The 20,242-nt window shown below is 42.0% G+C and overlaps 1 protein-coding gene across 2 annotated transcripts; it reads right to left on the reverse strand.

The window, feature by feature from the left end:
- Window positions 1-4,554: 4,554 nt before the first annotated feature.
- On the reverse strand, window positions 4,555-19,307 carry fam83d (family with sequence similarity 83 member D). 2 transcript variants are annotated; one of them, XM_068048518.1, is made up of 4 exons: window positions 18,521-19,307; window positions 11,028-11,195; window positions 9,283-9,404; window positions 4,555-8,564 (listed from the first exon to the last, which is right to left on the reverse strand). In XM_068048518.1, exons 1-4 carry the CDS (start codon window positions 18,992-18,994, stop codon window positions 7,553-7,555), a joined length of 1,776 nt encoding a protein of 591 aa, XP_067904619.1. In that variant the 5' UTR covers window positions 18,995-19,307; the 3' UTR covers window positions 4,555-7,552. The 2 variants fall into 2 exon arrangements, with proteins under 2 accessions (XP_067904619.1, XP_067904618.1); XM_068048517.1 differs by having other exon boundaries at window positions 9,283-9,407; window positions 18,521-19,306.
- Between the last annotated feature and the right edge of the window lie 935 nt (window positions 19,308-20,242).

The raw sequence follows: 20,242 nt of genomic DNA on the forward strand, positions 1-20,242 counted from the left end.
ATGTCGACTGTCACACTTGGGAGTCACTAGCTGGCAAAAGAGGGAATTGCTGCCACATCCCATGGACTGGTGTGCACTACCACGATGACCAGTTGTGACAGCAGCTTGGCAACAAGCGTCAATGTCAAAAACAACTCACAGCATCACTTAGCAACTTCACATGTAGCACTTATGGCAGAACCTGCCCGTCAAGGATTGGCCTTCACAGCCATCAACAAAGGTGCACCAAGAGAAGACACCCTACCTAAATGGATTGTTTGCTGCGTGTCCATCATCTTGCGTAGATGGATGAATGCCAACCAATACATAACATAATAAAATAGTAACAGAATATCCTGGAAACAGTACCATAACATAAGTTAATGCACCATTAGGCTTTAAGAACAGAAAGTCACATTCCAAGCAGTCAAGGGATGAGGGAGGAATTGGAATAAGTTGAGAGAAATTATTGGTCTTGACGAAGTGATACTTGAAATATTAACCACATTAGTCTCTTATGAAGGAATATGAAATGATGCTTATTAAGGGTAATAGTAAAGGCAATAAATATATCAGTGGTTAAAAAAGTGGACCATTAAAACAGGTTTGAATGACAATAGAAGATAATTACTGTTGTGTATTGTAGTGTTAATCGAGTGTTGTCTGAAGAAGTCTCAGGTTCTTTGTAGGGCTAAAGAATAACTCTTTTATTATATACAGATATAACTATTTACACTCTCCACAAGCCTATCTAGCCAGCACACCAAATGCTGCTTCTAGCTTCTTCTCAGCCTAATACCCACGTGACTATTACATTATCATCATTACAGCGGGTGGTGTTTACTCTCTCAGTCTCAAACATTAACCTTTTCAGGTCCTTACACTACAATTACATGGCAGAGTTGCCAAATACATATTTTTCTTCATTCTTCACAGAGATAGAAATGCCATACTAAATGTACCTAGAAGCCAGTGATAGGGAGAAATCTACAGGGATTACTATAAGATTATACAATTGAAGGCAAACAAATCTTCAGCTAGAATTTTATGGCTCCCCGAGTGGGCTGGTGGCAGGGGCATGGGATGGTGTACAATTGAGGGGGGTGGCGTTCCCGAACCTCTCCTCCCCGCCGCAATTTTACATAGGGTGGCAGCAGCGAGAAACAGCCTGCCGCCCCAGGCCAATCAAGGCCCTTAAGTGGCCAATTATCTGACACTTAAGGACCTCCTCCTGCTGGGCAGCGGGTATTTTACCCTCAGTGGCAGGAAGGCAAAGGCCCCAGAGCCCCGTCTGGTAAAACCAAACGGCCTTCTTGCGGGTTGGGGGGGGTGGCCCACCTGATCGGGCATCCTTTCCCCATGCAAGGCTACCCCCAAAGCACAACATTCCCCAACCAACCCCACTTGCCTCGCCAGCAGCTCCATTAAGCAGGACTTCCTGCCTCAAGGAGATGGAAGGCCTGCCCAAGTCAATTAAGGGCGAAAAATCCCAGCCTGGCTCCCCAGACCCGCACCAAATTTTCAGCCGGTGGGCAGGGCCTTCATGTCTAGAAAATTTCTGGCCCTTGCCATTGTAAGACTTAGGCAAGGAGGTTGGGATGTATTTTAACCTTACAGCACATGCTAGATTCAAAGTTAGCAAAATTGGAAGATGGCAAATATCATACCTTTATTCAAAAAAAGGGACAAAGCAACTAAATTTAGAGTTATGTTTAGAGTCCCCAGTGAGAGGATTGTTATAATAGTTTCATTAAGGATAGATAAGTGATCATTTGGAAAGTATAAATACATAGAAGAGTCTGTAAAGTTTTGCTGGAAGGTAGGCTATGTTGAACTGAATAGGAGTCTTTGATAGTCAATGACTTGATGGATACAGAAGGATCAATGAATGTCATATACATGGGTTTTCAAAGGCATTTGATAAGGTCCCATACAAGAAATGGATAAGATGGAGATGCATGGAATTGGGGATAATCTAGAGGTATGGATTGGAAACCATGTGTCAGGTAGCAGGCAGAGATCTGTGATAAAAGGAATTGACAGGCATTGATATATGGTGCACTGGCTTTTCATTATGTGGAATGGAAGCCCTCCTGTGGCATTGCTTCTGCCAAGTTAACCCATACATTGTTTTATAGCAATAGGGGTATAATTAACAGTAAGAAATATGGGGAAAGACTCACTGTGACAGTACAGGAAGGATGTGTTATATCCAAGACTTTTCAAAAATAACTTGGATTTGGGAGACAATGTGCAAATTTGCAGTCAAATAGAAACTCAAGTCTGATTGAAAAGGGTAAAAGATCCTGAGCCATGGTAAGCAAGTCCACACAATTGGTAGCAGCATTGTACTTTTTAATATACTGCCAGCAGATTCCATGTTAAGCAACTGAGTGACCCACAAGGAGAAAATATTTGACACCTCTGTATGAAGTACATTTTCTTTTTAAATCCACTAAAGTTTAAGATTTCTTCAAAAGAAAGTAGAAAAAGTATTTGAAAGATTTATTGAAAGTATTGGAACAAAATATACAGTTCAAATAAAAATTTATGTAAATCTTATATTGTACTATATGGAGCATATTTATTTAAATCTTTATCTTTGTATTAGGAAACAATTAACTACATTGTGACATCAAGATGACTCTCTTTGGCCTCCTTATCTCGAGAGACAATGGGTAAGCGCCTGGAGGTGGTCAGTGGTTTGTGGAGCAGCGCCTGGAGTGGCTATAAAGGCCAATTCTAGAGTGACAGGCTCTTCCACAGGTGCTGCAGAAAAATTTGTTTGTCGGGGCTCTTACACAGTTGGCTCTCCCCTTGCACCTCTGTCTTTTTTCCTGCCAACTGCCAAGTCTCTTCGACTCGCCACACTTTAGCCCCGCCTTTATGGCTGCCCGCCAGCTCTGGCGAACGCTGGCAACTGACTCCCACGACTTGTGATCAATGTCACAGGATTTCATGTCGCGTTTGCAGACATCTTTAAAGCGGAGACATGGATGGCCGGTGGGTCTGATACCAGTGGCGAGCTCGCTGTACAATGTGTCTTTGGGGATCCTGCCATCTTCCATGCGGCTCACATGGCCAAGCCATCTCAAGCGCCGCTGACTCAGTAGTGTGTATAAGCTGGGGATGTTGGCCACCTCGAGGACTTCTGTGTTGGAGATACGGTCCTGTTACCTGATGCCAAGTATTCTCCGGAGGCAGCGAAGATGGAATGAATTGAGACGTCGCTCTTGGCTGACATACGTTGTCCAGGCCTTGCTGCCATAGAGCAAGGTACTGAGGCCACTATCCAAGTATACTATCCAAGTATAAAATACAAAGTTTTACTGAAAGATTTACTGGGGCAGGGGAAGGGGAGGGGAATGTGAAGGGAGGAAACTGGGGAAAGAAAAGCACAAAACTTGATCAGGAAAGGTAGTGGCAATGGAGATGTCAAACACTGAGAAGAGAGAGGAGGCAAGACCAACACATCAACAATGCATAATACTGATCATGCAGAGAGTTTAATATCAAAATCTTGACACGTGGCTTTTCTCAAGATAGAATTGTGCTAGTTGGCAATACTAATAACATTCCTATACATGTTCGGCAATGTAACAGATATTATTAATGATTGTCATAAATCACAAGAATGAGAGGAATGGTTTATCAACCTCATTCAAAACCCTTCTGAAATACACTGATTTACTTTTAAAACAACCGGTAACAACCTTGCATAATTTACCATTTTGACAGCTGCGTCATGCCTGCGACTGAGAGCCCCAACAATAAAATAGAGTAATTTAAGCAATCAATAATTTCAGTGCATTTTACAAGAGAATTTCACAATTAGTACATATAAAAGTCTCTAAACAACCGAAGTAGGGCTCATGAATGCCATTTACATGTTAATATGTAATATATCGATATACAACAATTGATCTTTACATTATACCATTCTCGACTTTTATGTGGGGGAGGTGGTTGTCACTGGAGCTGGTGAAAAATAATCAATGCTTATTTGCATATCAATTGGTCTACTAGTGACATTATATTACAATTGGTCAATTATTGCCATCAGGATTTATCCTGTCAGCTAAGATGATCAATCTCTGCCTGTTAAAATAAAGAGAAAACGATTTGTGGTTCAAATCAACCCCTAACGATAATCAGAACTTTGTTCTTGAACAAGGGGAAAGAAGTGAATTGTGACTGGACACACTTAGGGATTATATAATTTGATTTATTGACCTTTCTATGCATCCTTTATAGATGAGTCAAAGTCTGAAATATATACCTACAGTATCTTTGTTGCAAGTAGTAATGTTATTTCAGTAAATCTATAGATCAATTCCTGTAAGCATGTGGAATGTATGAGTCATCAATAGCTTGTTGCTCCATACCCCTGAAGACTCACTCTTATAGCAACCCATATATAGAAGTAATACTGGAAGCTTTCTAGTATTAAAAAAATAAAGATGTCTCTTCCTTATTTTCTTGGGTAAAGAAATATCAGTGCATTTCACATTGCTAAAAGAAATGAAAAAACACAAGTGATATTTTTTCTGTAAAGACTTTTATTAACAAACTCCCTGTACCGCTTAGTGTTTAGGTTAACTCAGCCACCACCTTCAACTATATTGACTAAAATATACAACTCAGTACAAAAACAGTTGCCGAACAGCATACTCTTCCAAAATGGAACTCTGGAATTCTATGAAATAATCCTTGGTTCAAAGTCATAGTTGCCAATTAAACAAAGCAAACACCATAATACACATTTTTAAAAAATCAGCATTAGTTTTGAATTAAAGAATCATCAGTATTTAAACGGAGTGGGAATACAATTTTTAAAAATATACATTGCTGGCCGATCTTGCTGCCTATGCATTGATGCCGGAAACCACTGTAGCTAGAATTCTGAAACTAAGTGTGGTTGAGATCCGTTCCTCCAGTTTTCCCACAGCAAGGATCCCCAGATGAAGGAACTTCAATAATTTGAAAGTGCAACAGCTGAATTTCTGTCCGGGAGCCCAGAGTGGCAGTGAACTTTTAACTCATTAATTTTACCACACATCAACACCAAAGATAAACATATAAAAAGATAAATGTACAAAATTGATAGTACAGCCAATAAACAAATACACCAGGGACACATTAGCAGCATCAAATATCCCAGCTACCTATTAAATAGACACCAAGTTTACACCATCAGCCCCATTTAAATATTTGAGGTATTAACACAAGTGGCAAAATGTTAGGTAAGGCACTATATAGTCAGTCTCAGTTTTATATGTCATTTACAAGCAAAACCCTTAAACTCCAAGGCTGGGAATGGAGGACAATATAGCATGTAATAATGCAATGTTTGTTTTTTTTACTGCTAAGATTAGGGGCAGATGGGTTTCTTTTTCAGGCAGTTTGCAAATGGTTGTTCAAACACCCTGAGCAGAGGGTGGGTTAGTGTTCTTGCCAATCATCAGATGCTACATTTTATAGTAGGTTATTTACTGATAGACTTGAAAATAGAATGTTATTATAAACTGGTCTTGCTATGGAATACATATGGCACAGAGAATAATTTTATAAAAGAATGAATCCATCATCAGTAGACAATGAGTTAGAATAGTTGAGGCAGGGAGTTCTGGCTCACGCAGTGAATTTGATACTGGCTCTTTCATGGAGACCTGGGATTTTCAGACTCCATCTGCTAAGGATCTGGTAGTGAAAAGTTAAGGCAGTCTCAAGTCATTTCTTATGGCTGTATGTACATAGGCCATCTCTTATTGCTATTTCAGCTCAGGAGAAGCTACAGGATAGTTGATATGGTGAAAACAAACAGTCGCACTGGTGCAGAGGTTAGGGCTGTGTCATATGGCTGGGGCTGAATAGAAGGATCAACTGGTATAATACCTGACCTGGAAATACCAGAGTTTGACAATAGGACAGAAATTCTTCCACTACTTTTTAAACTCATATCTAATTTTGTACTAATGTTAACAAGGATTTCAGCCTTTACCCACCCGGGTGCTAGAAATGGAGAGTGTCCAAAACCAACATCCCTAAACTTGAACATAACTTTTTTTAATTGTTGTGAATTTTAAGGGCATTTAATCAGAATCATTAGGTGAGGCAGGGCAAAGATATTTCCACTGGTGGGACAGTCCAAAACTAGGGGTCAAATATAAAAGATAGCCACCAACAAATCCAAGAAGGAATGAGAACCAACTATCCTCAGAGAGTGGTGAAAGCGTGGAACTCACTACCATGTGGACTAGTTGAAGCGAATAGCATAGATTCCTATAAGGGGAAGCTAGATAAAATACATGAAGTAGAAAGGAATAATAGGATATAACAATAGGGTTAGATGAAGTAAGGTGGGAGGAGGCTCGTGTGGAACATATACACTTGCATACACCATTTGAGTCAAATGGCCAGTTCCTGTGCTGTAAATTATTTGTAAAAAAAATGATACAAACAGAATGTCATTCCCTATAATACAAAAGTTATGGAAGACATCTTTACCCATCTAAAAGTCTTCCTGTTCCTACTACTCTTTGAGGAATCATGCAAGTCAGCTCCTAAATTTAGGGACTGAATGCAGTTGTGGTCAAAAGAGAAACACCCTCTCAGTTCTCCTCTCAACCTGAAGACCTAGTCAACAATGTTCTCAATTTCAGTACTGTCAGGCTTCAGAGAAGTGAAGATTTAAATATCAAAATTGTAATTCCCAATTGCAACTGAGACAATGCGATTGAATATTTCCATTCGCATTTTTTATATTCAACTCTACATATTTTATTTTGCTTTTTCAAAATAACACACCTCAAATTCAAAATCTGAATGAGTCATTCAAGTGCTCCAGGATAGATCCCAACTTGTTTTCAAATTGCTGCAGTTGTTATCACTAGCACCTGGGATGGTTTTTCTCAGTTCATAACATCTTCACTCTTCTGAGTTCATCCTCACACCCGTGACCTTTGAATATCAAAATATATCAAGGCACTACAGATCAGGAAAAGATGACTTGCATTTATAGAACACCTTCATGACCTTCAGTGCTTTTGATTGCTGCACTCTTTTGACTGTACAGGATCCTTTACATTCACCCGAGAGGGCAGACAGGACTTTGTTTTAGTGTCTCATTCTAAAGACAGCACCTCAGACAATGGAGTGCACCTAGAGTACCAGCCTGAATTTTGTGCACAAGTCTCTAGAGTGGGGTTTGAACCCCATCCCTCTGACTCAGAGGCAAGAGTGCTACCCATTGAGCCACAGCTGACACTTAGTGACAGAGATTCTTTTTTTTAAAAAGACATTTAGTTTAGAAGGAGGTTATGTGTCAACACTAGGAACAGTCCTTCTCCCTCATACAAAGAAATGCTGGCACAAACAACATTGTATTTCCTGCTAGCTGAACATATTATTATAGAATAACATGCTCAACTAGCACTAAACTTAATAAAGTGTTCTGGTCACTGACACTAATCCTTAACTACATTTCGCACGACCAGTGCAAAAGGTCCACCAACCACTGATTAATTTGCACAAACCTTGGAGAAAATTAATCGGGCACAGATTGAAATGGTGCTTAGTTTCGCAGTGCTAGAGAAGCCAACGTGGATATGTCCCTGAAGCCCAAAACTGCATTCCTGCGCACCAACTCTCCCCTGCCCCACACATCGTACTGGCCTAGCTCGCGGCTGTGGAACTTGTTCAGGTGTCGGCTCCTCGAGAGGATGGTAAACATGCTGTCCAGTTTTGAGCGAATGGTGGAGTAATGGAACTGTCGTTCTTTGGCGAGTTTCTGAAAGCCATTCCTCACAGTGAAGTTGGGGCTGTGGAGGCCCTTGGGAGGATAACTGGCAGAATCGTGACACGCCTGACTTTCAGAGGCAGCAGGGGACAATGAACTACTTGAACCATCGCTGGACTCTGTTGTGGAGGGAACTGGCTGATTAGGCAAGTTGGTTGACTCTCCACTGGCTAGACATCCTTCTGTATCTGACATCTTTGTGGGCGACAGCGACACAGGAGCATTTACAGTTTCAGCCTGCATGACGATTCCAGAACAAGCAGTGGTCTGAGTCACACTCGAATTTGATAGGAGTGCAGTTTGGATTTCCACCTCCTTCACCAAAATACAAGTTTGTGTGGAAGCACCATGCATGACAATCCCTGGCTGCACCTCCAGCTCAGTCTGTGTAGAAACATTCTTCACTTCCTTAAGCTCGAGCAGCTTTTTTTTCTTAAGCAGGGCTTTATCACTGAGGGTAGATACTTCAGACACACAGCTGCCCTCTGAGCTAATAGACCTATGTGAGCATAGCTTTTTCTCAGCATTTATCTCCAGGGCCTCAAGTTTATACTTATTTGGAGTACACGTCACAATTCTTTGCTTCAAGGCATTAGTGACAGTGGGCTCTTTAGACAGCAGCCTCTTTGCTGCAATTGCTTCATAGATGACATGATTCCCATGATCTGTTGGTATTGGCTTTGATTGGGCATACAATATTCTGAACTCTTCATCATAAAACTCAGACAATTGCCCCGACAGTACAGTCAGATTACTGCGATTCAGCTTCCCATCAGTCCAAGTGAAACTGCAGAAGTATGGGAGACAGCAAAACATGAGTGGAAAAAAAAAGATAGTCCCTGATTTTAAAAGTTACACGCAGTCATTGCTTCAAGGACAGGCAGCAGAACAATCTCAATCTAACTCACATTGACCATAACATTTTTCTCCCCTCAATCCTAATTTCTCTCCTGCAGTCAATGACTCTTGCTGAGGGTCAGTACCATTGCCAATCTGGTGCCTCATCCAAATGGTTCTTCTTAAACTGTGAGCCTACAAGCATCACATACTATTGTACCTTAGAAGGCATCGGAGTGGCAACCAAGGCTGACTTTCAGCTTCCTGTTCCAAGGAGGCCGAAATCAGCTTTGGCATTAAATACTGCAGATGACTGATACCTTCACACAATATTATGTACCGCTGCTTAAAAATAAACCTTCCATTAGAGAACGACTGGCGGAAGCACACCTCAAGACAGTACTGCAGGCATGGGTGGGGGTACAGGAGAACATTTCTTTCACACCTCCCCTACATCCTGGCATAGAACATTCACTGAACTCTTGCACTCTCACTCCCCTTCCCCCTTGAAAGAGACAATTTAATGGACAGCCACTTTTAGGAGATCAATCATACCACAATATTACAGAACTAAATGAGGATAAAACCAGCTAGTGGAATTTTTTTTAAAATGTAGACGGACTGCAGAATATTCATAGATTAAAATAAAAATACCATTTAATTTTTACCTGTAGGAGCCTGTGGCTACTTTATCACAATCAATTAACATGAATTTTTCATGGACTCTGCCAATAACTTTGGCTCCTGTTCTTGTGCAGTAAGTGCATCCCGTTACTGTGCGGACTCTCATCTTCTGGAAAGACAGCAAATGAGTCAATTGGAAACAAGGCTGATCTGAGCAGACCACAGACACACATGTTAATGAGTGTGTCTCCATCTCATTTGATAAAGACAGACTACTTAACATAGTACAGAGCCATACAGAGGTGATGGGAAGCAGAGAATGGTGGGGCACTATCGTTGGGCCTCAATGTCTGGGAGGTGGGTGGGGGGGAATGGTGGAGCTGGAGGTTCCTGACCACGATCAAATAACTGCCCTGGAAAGAAAGTGGAATTATTTTTTTTTGTTATATAAATGCAGCAAGTTGTTATAATCAGGAATGTACTGCTTGCGAAAGTAGTGGAAGTGGATTCAATAATAGCTATCAAAAGAAAATTGGAATAAATACTTGAAGGGGAAAAATTTGCAGGGTTATGGGGCAAGAACAGAGGAGTAGGACTAATTGGACAGTTCTTTCAAAGAGCTGGCATGGCACAATGGGACAAATGGCCTCCTTCTTTTCTGTATCATTATATGATTCAATGAAAGGTGAACCTGGTACTATCTTGGCTTGTCTGGTTTAGTATCACACAAGGCAGTACGATGACAACATGGCTCTCATCCTCTTTGCACTGAAGATAGGGAGGCTCTTAACCAGATGCAAATTTATAGCAGCTAAACACTTTTGTAAAATACATACATAAAATGGATTACATTCATAATTTCATGTTGAGGATAACAAAAAGGTCTACATTTCTGGGGATAAGTTATCAACGAATATTTATCATAAGTCTACTGACACCCACAGCTACATCAACGACACCTCACCCTGCTTCCCATTTCATCCTCCCAGTTTCTCTGTTACCGTCGCATCTGTTCTGATGATGCGACCTTCCATATCATCGCTTCTGATATGCCTTCCTTTTTCCTCAACTGAAGACTCTCCCTCACCAAAGTTGACAGGGCCCTCAATCATGTCCCTCCCATTTTATGCACTTCTGCTCTCACCCCTTCCCTTCCTCCCAGAACCACGATAGGATTCCCGTTCTCCTTACCTTCCACCCCACCAGCCTCCATATTCAATGGATCATCCTCCACCATTTCCATCACCTCCAGCATGATGCCACCACCAAGCACCTCTTCCCTTCCAGCATTCCAAAGGGACTGTTCCCTCCGCAACACCCTGGTCCACTCTGGAGTCACCCCCAACAACCACCACCACCCCCCCCCACCCACCTTTTCTATGGTACCACTCCATGCAAGCACAGGAGATACTACACCTGCCCTTTCACTTCCTCTTTCCTCGTCGTCCAAAGCCCCAATCACTCCTTCCAGGTGAAAGTGATTTACGTGTTGATTATTTTTTGGGGTGGGTGAAGTTGAAGAGGGGAGCACAGCACAGTACATTGGTGCCTCAGGTATTGTGTTGGAGTGTGGGAGAATCAGAGCTTGTGCTCATTATTACCACCGCAAACCCCCCCCCCCCCCCCCCCCAAGGAGAATGGAAAATTCATATTGGATTTTTGCTCTTCCCCTCCCCCTTCAAAACTCTGTGCCTGGGCGAGGTCCATCTCAGAAAGTGTGCACTCGATGTACAGTAGCTACGTTTTTTGAAAGGGGTGCATCACACATCATCTCCATTCAAATACATACCCTCTCCCCATTCACCCAGACACCAGCATCCCGACACATTTGCTGAAACTGTGGGAGCCCAGAGTGGTCGAGAAGGATGTAAACAGGGATACGTCTCCTACTCCAAGCCTCATGAAGGTCTTTGAGAATATCGATATCCGTGAAGGAGTCCATTACCAGGGCAATAACCTACAGGACAAAATAGGGAAAGACAATTAGAATTTGATATTTCAGATTTTTACAGGGGGTTTGTGCTAGGGGACAGAAAGAGGAAGGAGGTGTACTTTTGCAATCAGAACCCCACCCTTTACCCATAGTTATGGCTTTGCCACAGCAGGTTCGGCATTCCCTATGTGTGTAATGTATGTCATTATCGTATAGTCGGGAGCAGCAGAGGATGGAGAAAAGGAGACTTGGGCAGCAGTTACTGAAAGCCATCACATCACACATCATCACTGAAGTCTTCTGTCTTGTTTAATATAGTCTATCTTTGATACCATAGGCTTACCTCTTTCAAATAAAGATTCCTTCAAACTAATACCCATCCTATTACATGACTACAGTACACTATCTGAAAGAAGTGGATACTCCAGAGGTTTCAGGGTTAGGTTACACCATTGCCCAAAGGCAGCTGACAAATACACATACACATATATTTTAAATTGAGTCTGCTTGCCATCAATGCTCTCCAGGAAAGCTTGAAATGAAGAAACAGATGTTTAACATTCAACTTTTTTTGGAAGGGGATTAGAGAAGAGGAAGATTATATGGGGCCACTGTGTTAAGAAAGGGAAAAACATTAAGCAAGTTAGAATGCATCAACTCCATTACTAAAAAAAGTACATGGGTGGCAGTAACCAACACTATTTCTGAAGTGTTTACAAAGGCAACATAGGACCAGGCAAATAATATGTAGCCTGTTACAACTTCAGGAGGTAAAAGAAACACAGTCACTTGGTAGAGCAGAACTTAAGTATTACTGAAAAAGAGACATGCTGTCGAAGCTTTTTGTCTTGCGCTCATCAGGACAGATGCAAGAATTAGAATATTACAGCGCAGTACAGGCCCTTCAGCCCTTGATGTTGCGCCGACCTGTGAAACCATCTGACCTACACTATTCCATTTTCATCCATGTGTCTATCCAATGTCCACTTAAATGCCCTTAAAGTTGGCGAATCTACTACTGCTGCAGGCAGGGCGTTCCACGCCCTTACTACTCTCTGAGTAAAGAAACTACCTCTCACATCTGTCCTATATCTATCACCCCTCAACTTGAAGCTATGTCCCCTCGTGTTTGCCATCACCATCCGAGGAAAAAGACGCTCACTATCCACCCTATCTAACCCTCTGATTATCTTGTATGTCTCTATTAAGTCACCTCTCCTCCTCCTTCTCTCCAACGAAAACAACCTCAAGTCCCTCAGCCTTTCCTCGTAAGACCTTCCCTCCATACCAGGCAACATCCTAGTAAATCTCCTCTGCACCCTTTCCATAGCTTCCACATCCTTCCTATAATGCGGTGACCAGAACTGCACGCAATACTCCAGGTGCGGTCTCACCAGAGTTTTGTACAGCTGCAGCATGACCTCGTGGCTCCGAAACTCGACCCCCCTACTAATAAAAGCTAACACACCATATGCCTTCTTAACAGCCCTATTAACCTGGTTAGCAACCTTCAGGGATTTATGCACCTGGACACCAAGTCTGCCAAATGTTTAAGGGAGAAGCAATTATACTGTATGAGAAAAGGGTGCTGATTTGTCAAGACATTGCCATGGAGAATGCACTAGGGAACTATTGCTTCCCACGCTTTTGTTTAATTCAAAAAAGGCACAACGCCTGAACAGAAGACAGGTCTCTGCGTTTGAATATATGTAGTTTCTAGAAAGCACAATGTGGCTCACTGTGGCAATGCCACAACCAGAGTTGACCTGCCAACGATTCAGCACCCTTTTCACATGCAGTATAAATGTTGCACCCTTTGAAATTTGGCATTCTTTCATCTGTCTTGATGAGTGCAAGATAAAAGGAAACAAGAAAAGCTTTTAAAACGGGAAGGAAAGACAGCCCTTTATAGATCTAACCAAAACAAAGGGAGGGGAGAACGACAAGTAAACGTCGAGACCCATATAATAACTACTATTTTTAAAAAAGTAGCTGCTGGGTTTAATGGCCTGTGGTCAAGTTTTTAAAAGCTTGAAATTGATGAAAGGTTTTGTGATCTACAATTTCAGTCAAGCTGAGGAAAGGTGTTGGGGCAGTGGGAGAAAAGATTATAAATGCTGTAAAATGGAATGGGATAAAGTAGGATGGGAATGGAAGTAACCAGCTAGAAAATTGGGGGGATAACTAAAATAAAGCTTACAGTGCTTTAAAAAGTGCATAATCTATATTCGGAGTTTTATTATGAAAACTGTAATACTTCACGTTACGGAGGGGTGTGATTGGAATTCGCTACACTTTCCCTCCTACAGTGGCAACAGTGCATACCATGAACAAGATGCAATGCAGCATATCGCCAAGACTCCTTCTACAGCACCTTCCAAACCTGCGATCTCCACCACTTAGAAGCACAGCAGATGCATGGGAACACTACCACCTGCAGGTTTCCCCTCCCCCGCCCCCCCCAAGTCACACATCATCCTGACTCAGAAACATACCACTGTTCCTTCAATGTCACTGGGTCAAAATCCTGGAACCCTTAACAGCACTGCGGGAGTATCTGTATCGCAAGGACTGCAGCGGTTCAAGAGGCAGCTCACCATCAAAATCTCAAGGAAAATTAGGGATGGGCAACAAATGCTGGTCTTGCCATGAACAAATTTTAAAAACCTATCTGAAAGAACCTGTTACTCCAGCTTTCAGGGTTATTTTACACCATCACTCAAAGCAGTTGATAAACACGTGTACATATATATTTTATATTGGGTCTGCGTCTGAGAACGACAGGCTGTAATCCAATCTAGAGGGCTCACATGACTGAAACCTTTCAAGCTTTACTCTGTTTATTTGAACATCTGTCACATGAGGGTGAATCACCACCTTGTAATTTACTCTCAGACTTAATACCCTCTCTATAAACCACACATACAAACACCAAGCTGCTTCTTATTACTACCAACTCTGCCATCTCCATGGCAACAATGGTAGACTCACAGCAATGGTATAAAATCGGCCTAACGGGAGGTTAAGGAGCAATGTTTTCTTTCTTGCTGCTGCTGCCATTTAATCAGCATCCCCACTCCTCCCATTTACCATGGTGGGGCCATTTTACCATTCAGCAGACTAACCAAAGCTCAGTTTGGTGACGTCTTCAAGATTATAACCACTTTAAAGAACAAATGAACAAACTTGCATTTCTGCAATGTTTTTCATGACTTCAGGATGTCCCAAAGCTCTTTACAGTCAATTTTTAGACTTTAAAGTATCCTGTACCGTCAGAAAGTGTGGCAGCCAATTGGCAAAGTCCGACAAACAGCAAATGATAACTTCCAAATAATGATGTTAGGTGTTAATTCAGGGATAAATGTTAGCCAGGACATCAGGGAAAACTCCCCTGCTCTTCTAACAGTGCATGGGATCTTCTACATCCACCCAAAGGGGGCAGCTGGGGCCTCAGTTTAAGTCTCATCTGAAAGATGGTACCTCCTGACTACGCAGCACTCCCTCGGTACTGCACTGGGAGCGTCAGCCTAGATGATTTCGTGCTCCAGTTTCTGGAGTGGGACTTGAAACACAACCTTCTGACTCAGGTGAGAGTGCCACCAACTGAGCAAATGCCAACACCAGTTATCTTTTTTATTCTCTCCGCAGCTTCCAGCATTTTCTAGTTTTGTTTGATTTCTAGCATCTGTGGTATTTTATATTTTTCTTTGCAGCAAACGTCCATCTCACACTCCCCTTCTTTCCTGAGGAGCAGCCAATGACCAACTAACTCCATTGTTTAAAAACATGCAAACAACATTTAAAAATCTCTAGTTGAGATGGTTCACAAAAACTCACCATTTATAAATCACATGCTTTTTCAAAAACAGCAAAAAGAAATGCCAAAGACTTGTGGGTTGATAGGTAAATTGGCCATAGTAAAAAATGCCCCTGGTGTAGGTAGGTGGCAGGAGAATTGAGGGAAGGTGGGGATGCGAGAGGGAAAATGGGATTAATGTAGGATTAGTATAAATGGGTGGTTGACGGTTGACGCGGACTCGTTGGGCCTGTTTCAGTGCTGTATCTCTCTATGACTCTGACTAAATAAGCAATGCACAGGACTGCTTACTAATCTTATTCCATAGCAGGTGTTAATGCCTAAGTGAACAATAGCTTGTGTTTTCAACTACAAAATTTAAGCCACAGAAGTTTGGACCTTATTGTGCACAGCAGGATCTGTTACGGTCATTGATTAATCACTTCACTGAATAGCAGATTAGCCTTTCATTGTCTTAACCCTTTTTCATTGCAATCTTAATATGTCAGAATGAACAGAGAATAAAACATGGTAGCCGAGCTCCTGCAGCACATTTTTTTTCAATTAAGCTGATGGAACATATGAATAGGAGGAGGCTGCTTGCCCCATTCCAAAGCCTATTATACTAATTTGTTACCCATGGTAGCTCTATCACCATCATTTAAATTCCTCACATCCATTGATATCCTTGATACATTTACTTCCTAAATATATATCTCCTTTTCAAACATCTCAATTAATTCTGCACCTCTTGGAACACCATTCCTCAGTGTGAAGAGTTATTTCCGGGATTCAGTGTTAAATTATCTACCCCATCATTATTTTATATGGTTGATCAATTCCAATGGTGTGATTATTTTCCTTCATGCATGTTAACATGGTCAGATCACAGGGAAGATAAGAAAAAAAATTAGGACCTTCATTGCTATTCAATGAAACAATCAATTCCAATAGCGACCCTGGTGCAGAATGTTTTTTCCCGAATAGTGGCCACTGGGGATTTGCTCAGATCAATTACCATGTCGAGGGTCCTGCTTTGTACCGACCAAAGATCACAGGCGTTAGGTGAAGCCCAATCCCTTTTGAACACCTACTGCCTTCAGAAAAAAAAACAGCGCATTGCTAATAAAGTTGTTTTGAGAACAGCCTGTCCAAAGGTCTTGGTGGCTTCAAATCATAAGTCCAAATTTGATGGGTAACATGTTAAAATCCAGGGCAGAAAACATCTGGCAAACCTGTAGGATCTGTGATACCATTCAAAGGTCACCCCGTTGGATTCAGATTGGATACCTCATGGGGAAAAAAAAAATCAAAGCTGCAAACCCTTGGCTCACTACACTATCACCATTCATAGAATCACACAATGGTTTATGGCACGGAAGAAGCCCATTCAACCATTCGTGTCCATGCAGGCTCTCCGCAAGAGCAACTCGGATAGTCCCACTCCCCTGCCTTTTTCCCTGTAGCCCTGCAAATTTTCTCGCGTCTGATTATCCAATTCTCTTTTGAAGGCCTTGATCGAACCTGCCTCCACCACACTCAGGCAGTACATTCCATATCCTATCCACTTGCTGAATAAAAGAGTTTTTCCTCAGGTCACCTTTGGTTCTTTGTCATTCACCTTAAATTGATGTCCTCTGGTTCTTGACCCTTCTGCCAATGGGAACAATTTCACCCATCTATTCTGTCCAGACCCCTCATGATTTTGAACACCTCTATCAAATCATCTCTTAATCTTCTCTTCTCCAAGGAAGACAGCCCCAAGTTCTCCAACCTATCCATGTAACTGAAGTTCCTCATCCATGGATCCAATCTCGTGAATCTTTACTGCACTCTCTCTAATGCTTTCACAGCCTTCCTAAAGTATGGTGCCTAGAATTGGACACAATACTCCAGTTGAAGCTGAACCAATGTGTTATACAGGTTTATAACTTCCTCGCTTTTGTACTCTATGCCTCTATTTATAAAGCCCAGGATCCCATATGCTTTATTAACAACTTTCTCAACCTGCCCTGCCATCTTCAATGATTTGTGCACCTATAACGAGAGTCCATATTTTTTGTTAAAACTTGGGAATCTTTTTTTTTTAAAAACGAAAAAAAAAAATCATGGGTATTGAAACATCTGGAGATGGCTGAACTTTATGGATGCTTTTTTAAAAAAAAATGTCAACAAGAAGTTCCTGGTTTTGACCAGTACACAAATATTGGAAAACAGGTGATTTCAAGGAAACCACAGGGAGTTTTGACCTTTGTTACGACAAAAGAGAATTTATGACTTAGCATGAGACTTGCTTGGAAAAATGGTTTCATTTTTGAACTTTAAAAAGTCCAATTGGAATTTGAGATGGACCGGCCAGGAGTTCAGAAGAAAAAGCAGAAAGCTATTACCTCTCTTTAAAGAATCCCTGCTCTGGAAAAGCAAAAGCTTGTATGAAGTGGTACTGTTGCCCCTTGTAATTTCGAAGACATCCTGAATGCTTGCAGAAACCTTGCATCTTTAAAAAAAGGACTTTTGCATCGAATATGTGCGAGAACGGACGCTACATACCTGATGGAAGACCTATGCGAAGCTGCTGCAGTTGACTTTCTTTGAACACCTACACAAAACAGACTGTTCATCAACTTCGCCTGGAAAGACTCCAAGGGGCATCCAACTATTTGACTTTGGGCCACCTCGCCAAAAAAGGACTTGCATATCTTTTCAGTAATTTTTTTTAAAATTCCTTTTTATTCCTTTGTAACAACTGTGATCCAAAATCCCTTTTTTCCCCAGTTAACCAGTTTTTGGATGTATGTGCGCGTGCGTGAGGACTAGGATAATAATACATGGCTTTAATATTTCGATTTGTATATGTACATACTTCAATATTGGTTAAGACTTGGTTTATAATAAACATATTTTGTTGTTGATTAAAGAAACCTGGTTAGTACGCTTTATTCTGGGCACAAATAGAGTATCTAATTGGCTATTTCAGGAAGTGGGAAAATTTGTTGATATGCTGTGGCCCGTGGAGAAGTGGGACTGAATTAACAGTGCACTCCTCCCACCTCGATCGTAACAACCCCTAGGTCCCTGTCCTCGGGCATCCCCTTTAGAACGGAGTCCTTAATTTTATATTGCCTCTCAGTTCACAATAGTTCTAAGTTTTGTGTCATCTGCAAATTTTGAAATTGTGCCCTGCACACCCAAGTCTAGGTCATTAATGTAGTTCAAGAAAAGCACGGGTCCGAACTCTGGCACCTGGGGAACATCACTACATACCTTCCTCCAGTCCAAAAAAAACATTGTTCACCATTACTCTGTTTCCTGTCACTCAGTCAGTTTTGTATCTATGCTGCCATTGTCCCTTTTATTCAATGGGCTTTAACTTTGCTGAAAAACCTGTAATGTGCCACTTTGTGAAAGCTCTTCATCTGCAGGATTCAACATTTAACATTTTAGATAGAAGTCAGTCTTTTAAATGAATGATCCAATATTAAACAAATCATGCACATGGAATGCTCTGAACCTTTTTTAAGTTTCCAGACTAGCCAGATCCCCATGTCAATACCTTCTGTGCCTTCCTGATGAGTTTCCTGATCGCCTCCTTGCAGCTGTAGATGAGCTCGCCATAGCTAGGCTGGAAATACACCTCCACCTCGGTCACTCCCCTGTACCAGTTGGCTGGATATGAGGGCCAGCCCATGTCCAGAAACGGGATCTCAATGTCCGAGGCTTCGGGGAAATAAGTGCCCGAGGAGTAATCGTTGGAGCCAGTGAAGGTCTGGTCAAGTGACTCGCTGTCGTACTCGTTGGGTCTAATGGTGGATTGCAATATACCAGCGATCTCATCCGCCGACAGGAAGCCCTGGACCCTCTCCTTCTTCAGGAAGGCAGTATAAGCCTCCTCGCCCCCGGAGATTAGTTCTTCCAAAGCCAGGCGCTGGGTCTCGCTGTAAAATTCCCTGAGCCCCACCTCCTGCCTGGCGCTAATTGACCACCTGGGAACTATTGGCAGGTCATCCAAACACTGGGAGTCATTCATGGTGTAGGACAGGTGGAGTCAAAACCTTTAGACCCTGATCCTGCTACCAGTCCCTTACCCCAACAGATCTGGGTCTTCTGCTGGTCCTTTAATCCCAGAGATCTGGGTCTTCTGCTTAAATCCCCAAAAATCTGGGTCTTCTTCTGGTCCCTTAAATCCCCAGAGATCTGGGTCTTCTGCTGGTAAAAATCGCTCTGCAGGGAGTAGCCTAACTCCTGTCACTGCCGCGGCTCTCCTTCCTTTGAACTGAAACTAATCCACAAATGATTCAAACCACTGACTCTAGAGCCGATTGGCTGCAGAAAGCAGTCGAGCCGGTTTCCCACACCCACTACTTATCCCGAACTTCACCTCTTCAACGGATTTTGACAATAGCTCCATCGCGATTGGCTCCTGGTTTAAATTCATCCAAAAACATCTGGGAAGGTTCAGCCCACTCCAGCCTCTTTAACAAGGGAGCGAACTCAATTCTATAGACTTTCACTCTAATGTCAGACAAATAACAACACAGATCAGATACAACTTATACTGTAACATTTAATGCTGACTGCCGGAGGTGACAGTTCCAGTTGGAACCTCAACCTGATTACGTTATTTCGCAAAACTGGCGTTGCCAACCCTCCCGGATTGGACTGAGGAATTAAAAATTAATCTTCAGGAGAGAAAAAAAAGTCATAGGGACATTAAACAAAATTGTGTATTTTATTCATTTTCTTTGAATACTTGCGCGTTTACTTTGCGTACAAAAATATTGGCGATGTGGTTGAAGGGGGGTTAAAAAAAGACTAAGGTTACTCTAATTAGTTAAGAGTTCGTTCGCTTTCCAATTGGCTGTTGGAAGGCACTGCGGCTGGACAATAGACCAATAGGAGGAGTCTGGGGCGGAGTACTGAAGGTCATGTGATGAAACCTCCAGGAATATACCCACCCAGAGTTGGCAGCACTAGATATCAATGATTATACATACATATTGTGGTAATTTCTGGTCAATTTAACTAAGTAATGAACCTGATGTTTGACCATTGGACTATTAGTACAAGAAAGGATGAGTGATGCATTGTTCCACTTCTCTCTAGGCTGCACAGTAATCCCTATGAAGGCAGACTGTCAGTAATTTTCCTCACTGGCTGCAAAACTGCCTCAAGAAATCTAGGGCACCCCTTGCGGGAGTTGCTGTGTTGTCCCACCACATCCAAAACTGTGGTTGTCAAGCAGCAACCAAGCAGCCTGTTATTCTGTAGGGGGAAG

This window comes from Heterodontus francisci, chromosome 16 (assembly GCF_036365525.1).
Source record: "Heterodontus francisci isolate sHetFra1 chromosome 16, sHetFra1.hap1, whole genome shotgun sequence".
In the NCBI taxonomy this organism is placed as follows: domain Eukaryota; kingdom Metazoa; phylum Chordata; class Chondrichthyes; order Heterodontiformes; family Heterodontidae; genus Heterodontus; species Heterodontus francisci.

Bases quoted from the DNA above. Each gene is read 5' to 3' on its own strand.
- fam83d (XM_068048517.1), bottom strand. From the start codon at position 18,994: ATGAATGACTCCCAGTGTTTGGATGACCTGCCAATAGTTCCCAGGTGG. The intron at 11,196-18,520 runs GTATTGACATGG...TTTGTCCTGTAG, and splicing joins TCATCAGGAAGGCACAGAAG to GTTATTGCCCTGGTAATGGA. The intron at 9,408-11,027 runs GTATGTATTTGA...CTGTCTTTCCAG, and splicing joins TCTGGGTGAATGGGGAGAGG to AAGATGAGAGTCCGCACAGT.